Consider the following 10,266-nt stretch of genomic DNA (forward strand, 5'->3'; position numbering starts at 1 on the left):
CAAGGAAAGTGACAGACAGATGGAGGAAGAAGCACAGGCAAACAAGGAAGAGGACAGTGTGAATCTCCAGAATACCTCGTTCAGAAGATTTGGAGGTATGCTTTTGTTTGCATCTATCTGCAACAGAGAAGATAAAGAGTGTGAAAAGATCTGAAAGAACAGGTGCGGTTTAGTTTCTCTTGTTTCCTTGAATTAAAGAGCGAGGGATTGAGAATACCTGGATGCCGGAGGACAGGCGCATACAGGTTGCACCCATTTTTGAGACACGTTTGCTGCCTGCGAGTAAACAGGAGAGCATGGACGGTGACATCAGACTTGGTTTGAGCTTCCAGCACAGACAGCTCCCCAGGGCACTGCTGAGCTCTGAACTCTGCCCCATTTAAACAGCGATGGGGTCTAGGCAGCAGCAGAGACTATTTACCAGATCAACTCCCACCCAGAAAGGGGGCTTTTACAGCCAGAGCCCACAGGTGAAATACACAGGGCCCAAACATAAGTAACTCTGACCACAGACTAACATCCAAAAACGCAACAAAGGGTTTTTGTCAAGGACCTAGAGCAGGAAGTAGGCAAAATGTCTTCAACCCCTGCACTTTAATGTGAGTTACTGCTCTCAGTATTACACAGGCCACCACTGCAAGGCTAGAGGGTGTACTGGCTACTGCCACAGCTACAGCACACGTAACAGCAACTTTTATAAGGATTGTCACTGCCAATACCGTAAAGGATTTTACTGTCAGCATTGTGGCCGTTATCACAGATACAGCAAGGCTTATAAACATCTCTATCTGTATGGATAGTATTGCCAAAACATCAGTAGTATGTCAGGGTTAACACTGCCAGGGCACCGTCGGTGACAGTATCCAAGCTGGCACTGCCAACAACAGACTGGTGTCTGATAGGACAGAATGCAGGAATTACTGTAAATATAAATTTTGTTGGAAGTCCTCATTTTGTGCTCAACAGAACAATTCACAAAAGGAAAAGGGAACAATATTTTCAACTATACAAAGAGTGCAGACTAAGTAGACTTTGATTGGAAAAAGCATTGCCAAGCAGGAAGTACCAGTGAGATGATGACTGACATTTAACTGCCAAGCCTTGTTTAAATTTATTGCTTTGGATTGGTCAAGACACTGCCGCGAGAAATGAACCAGAGAATGGCTGTTACCCCTTTTGTTGAGTCAAAAATGGTGCAGCGTGTGTACAGGTGCTTCTCCTCCCCACCACCACCTACAAGAACAGGGCCATGTTTATTAATATGGAGCTTGTGTGTGCCAGAACGTGAGCCCGAAAGACAATACTACATGAGATTTATTCCCTGTACACATCAAAGATGCTGTGCCCACTGCACACACCAGCAAAGGGGTAGTTCAGTGCATCTGTGATGCCAGGAACGTACCTTTCAAAGACTGGCTGTTAACAACATGCAAGCCAGCCCGCACTGGCAAATCTCACCACACTGAGGAGCGTTCCATGTAACAACTGGACAATACTGCTAGTCCCGAGTCCAGTCTGTCAGTGACCCTGCCTGAACACTCAGCCATATTTCCCAAATTCCCGCTACCACTTCTGTTATTGCCTGTGTTCTTGTCTACACTATTGTCAATCTATTGTACGTCCTGGACCTGAGATGACTGACCTCCTATGGGAGGACTAACCATTTGAAGGGGGTATGCAATGACTAGCAGGGCCATAGGAAGAAGACAGGATTAGAGATCATGGTGTGTATGTCCATAGATTCTTGAAGGCAGCAGGACGGGCAGATCACGTGGTTAAAAAGCTTTATGGGACTGCTGCCTTTATTAGTGAAAGCACTGAATACACGAGCAGGGAGGTTATGAAGGAAAGAAAACAAATTGCTGAGGGAACTCAGCAGGGCTGTGGAGCGGGAGAGACAGTTGTGAATGTTTTGAGTGCAATGACTCTTCCAACAGCCGTGCTGCCTGGGTTTGAGTGGTTCAGTGACGAATAGAAATGGACAGGCGGGGGCTGATTTCCTCAGAACAGAGAACGCTGTCTCGGCGGGGAGGGGGGCGACAGGGCGACCTGACTGAGGTGTACAAAGTTCTGAGGGCTACAGACAGGGCAGACACAGAGAAGCTTTTCCCCTGAGGTCAATAACCCCCCGAGTCACAGATTGAAGGTAGGAGGAAGGAGGTTTAAAGGGAATTTGAGGAAAAACGATTTCACCCAGAGGGTGGTGGGTATCTGGAACTCTCAACCTAAGGGGATGGTACAGGCAGGAACCCTTGAGACCTTTAAGAAGTATTGAGATGAACATTGAAACACCACAGCAAATAGGGCTGTGAGCCAAGTACTGGAGAGAAAGGATTATAATTGATGGATATTTGATGGCTGGTATGGACACCATGGGCCGAAGGGCCTCATTCCGTGCCATTAGGATCTCTGACTCTATGACATGATGCCAGCGGGATTCTGGATGGCAAAGGACAGTTGGTGACCTGGCTGCCCTCAATCTGAGCAGCTTCAGTCTCTGGGTGTCTTCCCCAATTTGGAAGATCCTGTAGAGTGAAACATCAAACTCACTCTGTAGTGAACAGGAAAGCGGCGACAATCAGGCACACTGGGTCCGCTGAGCAGTATACACCCGGGGTTAACTGGAAACCTGCCTCTCCCTCCTTCATCTCCCGAAGGAGCTCAGGGATTGAAACAAGCTGCGGCTGCTGACCTCCTCAGTTGGGACACAGAGAGGGGAAGAGATTTCAATCAGCTGACAGTGTGACCTGTTACCGCGGTTACACACGCTGTTTCCAAATTCCGTAAACCACTTCGGACATGGGAATTCTGTCAGGAAGGCAGGCAGGGGCCTCGTGTTCATGTGGTGAAGAAGGAAAGTATCACCTTGCTAATGAACCCCCCCACATGCCACATGCCCGGTTCCCTATGCTGCCCCTCTGCTTCCATGACATTATCTGTTCCAACATTTCCGCCCCAATGGAGGGAAAGTTCAACCCTTTGTGTAGCACTCCCTCAGGATACATCTGATTGGCACCCACTCCCAGCAAAGTCCTTGAAGGATGAGAGTGTGGAGCGACAGCTCAGCCAGGGCACACCCTTCCTCGAGCCATTCCTCATGGGACTGAGCAGGGAGTGGGGGAAGAAGGACCAATGGACTGGGGAGGGGCGAGAGGCAACAGATCGGGATAGCAGGGCACGGACTGACCTACAGAGAATGAGTAGAGGAACTCAGGCTGTTGGAGGAGACGAGGCAGGGTACTTACTGTCACAGGCATAGGGTTTCTCTCGGTCCTCGATGGCAGCAGCATCCATTGCCTTCTTTCTCGCACTCCTGCCAACTCCCTTACCCTGAGACAAGAAAAACAAATTACTACTGTCCCAGCAACCTGCTCAGTGCCTGCTCCAATGCTATGGAGGCTCACACAGTGAGAACAGAGTTGTAACTTCAGTCCTGAAATGATATATCAGCACACAGGAGATGGGCGTCAGATAGAGACATTTCTAACATGGTTAAAGTCACCAGAGACTTCACAAGTGTATGGTCAGACGGATTTCACCCAGGAGGGTACTGGAGTCAGGGAGGGGGCACTGGGTGCAGGAGGCAGGGAGGGGGTGTAGGGGCTGGAGGGGGTTACAGAGATAGGGAGGGGGTGTAGGGGCTGAATAGGCTTACAGACATAGAGAGGGTGTGTAGGGGATGGAGGGAGTTACAGAGCTGGGGAGGTGTAGGATCTGGAGGGGGTTACAGGGTTAAGGAGGGGTGTAGGGAGTAGAGGTGGTGACAGAGATAGGGAGGGGTGTAGTGGCTGGTGAACGCAGATGAGTGATGGAGCGTGGAAGCTCTGAAGCCACTGATGGATGAAGGAGCTCCCATTGATGGTGGAATACGAATGGTCTATCGACTTGGGTGGACCACAATGGAATGATTTAAGCATGAGGGAGAACCTCACAGGGCAAAGGTGGATCCTAAACAGTTTATGTTTTTCCCAAGAGGAGGTCCACTGAGAAAGACAGCAGCTTACCTTGGCTCGGCCTTTACTCCTGCGCTTCGGGAGATCTTCCTCATAATCTTCATCATCCAGGTCATCCAGAAAATCATCGGGGTCCAAGATTCTCTGCAAACAAACACACACAATCAGAAAATGTCCCTCACGCAATACCCCAGGGGAGAGTCACATCCACTTCATCACATCCCAATCGCTCTGGGAAAGACTGGGTCCTTTTATTGTGTGGTTTTGAATTGGAGACTGCAGGACGGCTGCAGATTATTAAAGCACATAACCAGACACGCATTGTAAACAGTATCTACTCAGCTGCTGGGTCCAGCCGTAGCTGGAGTGAAGATAAGCTGGAGCTAAGGAGTCATGTACAAATGGTTGGCAACAAGTAGATGACTGGTCTGTGGACTAGTGACTGTTTACTGATGGCATATGGATGATAGTATAAGGTAGCGGTGGAGGTTAGATAGACCTTAGGTTCAGGGTAAAAGTTCAGCACAACATCATGGGCTAAAGGGCCTGTCCTGTGCTGTACTGATCTATGTTCTATAAAGGCATTCTGCGTGGGAACAACTGCATGATTTGTAAGAAAGGGAGTGCTGCACCGTTGGGGAGGGGGGGGGTGCTCAGTGCCGAGGGAGTGCCGCACAGCCGGGGGGGGGGGGTCAGCGCCGAGGGAGCGCCGCACTGCTGGGGTGGGGGGGTCAGCGCCGAGGGAGCGCCGCACCGCCGGGGGGGTCAGCGCCGAGGGAGCGCCGCACCGCCGGGGGGGGGGGGGGTCAGCGCCGAGGGAGCGCCGCACCGCCGGGGGGGGGGGGTCAGCGCTGACGGAGCGCCGCACCGCCGGGGGGGGGGGGGGGTCAGCGCCGACGGAGCGCCGCACCGCCGGGGGGGGGGTCAGCGCCGACGGAGCGCCACACCGACGGAGGGTCAGCGCCGCACTGCCGGAGGGTCAGTGCTGAGAGAGCGCCGCACAATCGGAGGGTCAGTACTGAAAGTGCACCGCACTGTTGGAATTACCACCTTCTTGAGATACTGAAGTAAGGCCCTGTCTTCCCTTACAGTGTGCGATGTATGAACAATCCCACTGTCCCTTTCAGAAGAAAAATGGGTGGCCTGTTTTCCTCCGTCTCCAGATTCCCACAATATGACTGCAAATGATTGGAGGTGAAAGCTCACATTGGTGCTGTGCGGGACCCTGCCTGTGCATTGTTGGATGCCAGCATTACCACATTTAAACAGTTTGACCTCCATAGCGTCAGGCAGCATCACACGAGTACTGCTGAATGCAGCATTCTGACAAAGTAACACTGTTTCCTCAAGCTAACAAGAGGCTACAAAGCCAAACTGAAGACCAGAAAACAGAGGAATAGAAGGAAAAAAATCAGAAATTGCTGGAAAAGCTCAGCAGGTCTGGCAGCATCCATTGGAAAGAAATCAGAGTTAACGTTTTGGGTCCAGTGACCCTTCCTCAGGGGAAGGGAAGGAAACAATGTGGTCCATCCAGTCTTCTCCACCATTTAATGAGATCAAGTCTGACCTAGTCAATGTCAATGGCCCTTTCCTCCTTTATCACCATAAGTCTGCTCATTAAAATGCTGTCTCCTTGCCCTGAATATGCCCTGAATATCCCACCTCCTTGACCTGTCCGTCTTCCCTGGACTGACCTATCCCCTCCCTACCTCCCCACCTACACTCTCTCCACCTATCTTCTTTACTCTCCATCTTCGGTCCGCCTCCCCCTCTCTCCCTATTTATTCCAGTTCCCTCCCCCATCCCCCTCTCTGATGAAGGGTCTAGGCCCGAAACGTCAGCTTTTGTGCTCCTGAGATGCTGCTTGGCCTGCTGTGTTCATCCAGCCTCACATTTTATTATCCTGAATATGCTTAACTTTTTCAATAAATTCAATTGTCGGACCATCGTTGGTTAGGCCGGTATTCAGTGCCCCATCCTTAGTTGCAGGTGAAGGTGGGGGGGAGCTGCCTTCCTGAACCGCTGCAGTCCGTGTGCTGTGTGGTTTGTCCCCTAGGGAGGGAATTCCAGGGTTTCGACCCAGCAACAGAGAAGGAAGGGCAACTTATCTCCAAGTCGGGATGGTGATGGGCTCGCAGAGGATAGTGTTCCCATGTACCTTCTGCCCCTTGTCCCACTGGATGGAAGTGGGTCTTTGGTTTGGAAGGTGCTGCCCGAGGGTCTTTGGTGAATTTCTGCAGGGCATCTTGTAGATGGTACACACTGCTCCGTGGTTTTGGTCAGGGGTGTGGGAGGGGGTGGGGAGTGGGATGTTTGTGGATGTGGTGCCAATCGAGCGGGGGCTGCTCTGTCCTGGATGGTGTCGAGCTTCTTGAGTGTTGTTGGGGCTGCCCCCATCCAGGGGCAAGTGGGGGGTATTCCATCCCACTCCTGACTTGTGCCTTGTAGGTGGTGGGACAGGCTTTGGAGGGTCAGGAGGTGAGTTACTCACCGCAGTATTGCTGGCTTCTGGCCCGCTCTTGTAGCCGCTGTGTTTATGTGGTGAGTCCAGTTGAGTTTCTGGTCAATGGGAACCCCCAGGATGTTGATCGCGGGAGTTTCAGTGATGGTGACACCATTGTATGCCAAGGGAAGGTGGTGAGATTGTCTCTTATTGGTGATGGTCATAGCCTGGCATTTGTGTGGCACAGATATCACTTGCCACTTGTCAGCCCGAGCCTGGAAATTACCCAGATGTTGTTGTGCATGAACACACACTGCTTCAGTACCTGAGGAGATGCGAATGGGACTGAACATTGTACAATCGTCAGTGAGCGTCACCATTTCTGACCTTATGATTGGAGAAACCAAAAGAGCTGCTGATGCTGTAAATTAGGAACAAAAACAAAGTTGCTGGAAAAGCTCAGCAGGTCTGGCAGCATCTGTGGAGCAAAGTGTGGGGCCTGAGGAAGGGTCACTGGACCCGAAACGTTAACTCTGTTTTCTCCTCCACAGATGCTGCCAGACCTGCTGAGCTTTTCCAGCAACTTTGTTTTTGTTGCTTATGATGGAGGGAAGGTCATTGGTGAAGCAGCTGAAGGTGGCTGGGCCGAGGACATTACCCTGAGGGACTCCTGCAGAGGTGTCCTGGAGCTGAGATAATTAACATCCAACAACCACAGCCACCTTCCCATGTGTCAGGTATGACTCCAACCACCGGAGAGTTTGCCCCCTCATACCCACTGATTCCAGGTTTGCCAGGGCTCCTTGATGCCACACTCGGTTGAATGCAGCCTTGATATTAAGGGCTGTCTCTCTCCCCTCACCCTCTGGAATTCAGCTCTTTTGTCCGTGTTTGAACTGAGGCTGTAATGAGCTCAGGAGCTGAGTGGCCCTGGCAGAACCCAAACTGGGCGTAACTGAGCAGGTTATTGCTGAGTAGCTGCTGCTTGATAGCCCTGTCACTGACACCTTCCAACACTTTACTGACAATCGATACCTCACTTTCGGGAATGCCTGGTGCTGCTCCTGGCACACCCTCCTGCACTCTCCGTTGAGCCAGGGCTGATCCCTTGGTTTGATGGTAATGGTTGTGTGGGGGATATGTTGGGCCATGAGGTTGCAGATTGTTCTGGGAGCACAGTTCCACTGCTGTTGTTTTTAGCTGCTAGATCAGTGTGAAGTCTGTCCCATTTAGCACGGTGATAATGCCACACAACACGATGGAGGTCATTCTCAGTGCGGGGGCAGGACCTCATCTCCTCAAGGGCTGTGTGTTGGTAACTCTTACCGATACTGTCATGGACAGGTGAATCTACAACAGATTGGTAAGGATGAGGTCATGTATGATTTTCTGTCTTGTTGGTTTCATCAACACCTGCAGAGGACCTACTCTAGCAGCTATGTCCTTTATGAAATGCAAATGTTGAGTCAGAGTGAACACAGCATGGAGCTGGAGGAACAGAGCAGGCCAGACAGCATCAGAGGGGCAGGAAACCTAATACTTTGAGTCAGGACTGACCCAAAACGTCGACTTTCCTATACCTCTGACGCTGCCGCTCCTTCAGCATCTTGATCAGTAGTACTGCTGCTGAGCCGCTCTTGGTGGTGGACACTGAAATCCCCCACCCAGGGTACATTTTAACCTGAAGCCACAGGACTTCATGGGGTCCGGAGTCAATGTTGAGGACACCCAGGGTAACTCCCTCCCTGACTACATCCAACAGTGTCACCCACCGCTGCTGGGTCTGTCCTGCCATTGAAGGTGGTGTAGGGGCCATTGCCTGGGAGTATGACTGTGTCAGGCTGTTGCTTGACTCGCCTGTGAGACGGTTCTCCCAATTTTGGCACAAGGCCCCACACCTGAGTCAGAAGGGCTTTACAGGGTCTGTATATGCGGTTGTTTTTTTCCAGTGCCTAGGTGAATGTCAGGTGTTCCAACCAGTTTAATTCTCTGTTGGGACTTCTTAGCAATTAATTCAATTGAACGGCCTGCTCAGCCATTTCAGAGGGCTGTTAAGAGTCAACCACATTGCTGTGCGTCTAGAGTCACACACAGGCCAGACCGGGTAAGGACATTAATAAGCCACACTGGCTTTTCCCCACAATCAACAATGGGAGTTCATGCTGAGCAGTACATTCTTAATTCCAGAGATGTTTTATCGAATTTAAGTTCCACCAGTTGCTATGGTGAGAATTGAACCCAGGTCCCCAGAGCAGCTGAGCTGCTGGATTAGGAGTCTAGCGAAAGTATCACTCGGCCAACACTTAGCGGTAAGGAATTCCACAGATTCACTATCCTCAGAGAGGAAATTCCTCCCCATCAGTGTGAAATGGCTGACCCTTTACTGTGGGACGATGTCTCTGTGCTGAGACTGTACACACCTCCCTGGCACGGCTGACCCTTTACTGTGGGGCAATGTCTCTGTGCGGAGACTGTACACACCTCCCTGGCACGGCTGACCCTTTACTGTGGGGCAATGTCTCTGTGCGGAGACTGTACACACCTTCCTGGCACGGCTGTTGTTGACAGGGTAGTCATTCAGACTGTCATCGTCCCGGTGGTCAGATAGTCCTCGCTGTTTCTCCACAGCCTCCCCTCGCAGTAAGGCCTCCAAGCTGCTGCCATCAGGGGGCACCAAAACATCCTTCTTCAGGCCCAAATCCAGCTCTGTGGATGAAACAGACACCAGCTCACAGCAAGGAGGCCAGGAATACGGCAAACACCTCCTCACTTCAAACACTTCTCTTCATCATCTGTATGATAACCATCAGGGGCACTGCTTTCAATTATGGAAAGTAGCACAAGTGGTTATAGAGTAAAGCTCCCTCTACATTGTTTCCCGCATCAAATACTCCCAGGGCAGGGACTGCATACTGTAAAGCTCCGTGTACCCTGTCACCCATCAAACACTCCCAGGGACAGGGACAGCACTGTATTAGATACAGAGTGAAGCTTCCTCTACACTGTCCCCGATCAAACACTCCGAGGACAGGGACAGCATGGGGTTACATAAAGAGTGAAATGGGATTCTGGACGGTTGATTCCTCTGGAACGTCCCGAATGGAGTGCAGGCCTAAGGGTCAGGTAGCTGCATGGGGACAGCACTCGGCTGGAAGGGTTTGAAGTTGCCATTCTGTGGGAACTCTGGCTGTGAGAAAGAAACAAATTACCAACACTGAACACTGCTCAAGACAGCTGCCACAGGGTCAGTGCGTGTTACCACGGTGACTTCACCGATCTGGGAGTTGTAGGGATGTAGCACACCCACAGCAGCAGGCACTACACTCGGCAGGAACTCCTGATGCTACTGCCTCAGGCTCCCACAGAGCCTATGCTCGCGGTTACCTGGTTTAAGAGCTGTGAAGCCAAGGTGTGGGTCCTCAGGGGGATGTGCCCTCCTCTTCTTCCTCCAGCGACGAGCAGGATAAGTGTAGAGTTGTCCTGGGGCCATTCCTGCAGCACACCAAACGAAAGACACATCATTACAGATCTTCCAGCAACCAGCACCATGCCCCAGACCTAGAATACTGAGCAACCCCCTACTACACGCACCCCTGTCCCATAGAGTCGCACCATTTTACATACAGCCCCATCCCCCTGAGCGACCTCCGCCCCCGTCGCACAGGGCCCCGTCCCCCTGAGCGACCTCCGCCCCCGTCGCACAGGGCCCCGTCCCCCTGAGCGACCTCCGCCCCCGTCGCACAGGGCCCCGTCCCCCTGAGCGACCTCCGCCGCCGTCGCACAGGGCCCCGTCCCCCTGAGCGACCTCCGCCGCCGTCGCACAGGGCCCCCGTCCCCCCGAGCGGGTCCCCGTCGCACAGGGCCCCGTCC

General features: G+C 52.1%; 1 protein-coding gene across 1 annotated transcript in view; it reads right to left on the reverse strand.

Moving 5' to 3' along the window:
- LOC125449298 (zinc finger protein ubi-d4 B-like) overlaps positions 1 to 10,266 on the reverse strand; it is a 32,357-nt gene that overhangs the window by 16,158 nt on the left and 5,933 nt on the right. Inside the window, exons 3-7 of the mRNA XM_059641483.1 lie at positions 9,781 to 9,888; positions 8,939 to 9,102; positions 4,005 to 4,097; positions 3,246 to 3,330; positions 76 to 117 (exon numbers count right to left, since the gene is read on the reverse strand). Coding sequence (XP_059497466.1) covers positions 76 to 117; positions 3,246 to 3,330; positions 4,005 to 4,097; positions 8,939 to 9,102; positions 9,781 to 9,888 — 492 coding nt within the window. The remainder of the gene's footprint in view (positions 1 to 75; positions 118 to 3,245; positions 3,331 to 4,004; positions 4,098 to 8,938; positions 9,103 to 9,780; positions 9,889 to 10,266) is intronic.

Source organism: Stegostoma tigrinum, chromosome 42 (genome assembly GCF_030684315.1).
Source record: "Stegostoma tigrinum isolate sSteTig4 chromosome 42, sSteTig4.hap1, whole genome shotgun sequence".
Lineage (NCBI taxonomy): Eukaryota > Metazoa > Chordata > Chondrichthyes > Orectolobiformes > Stegostomatidae > Stegostoma > Stegostoma tigrinum.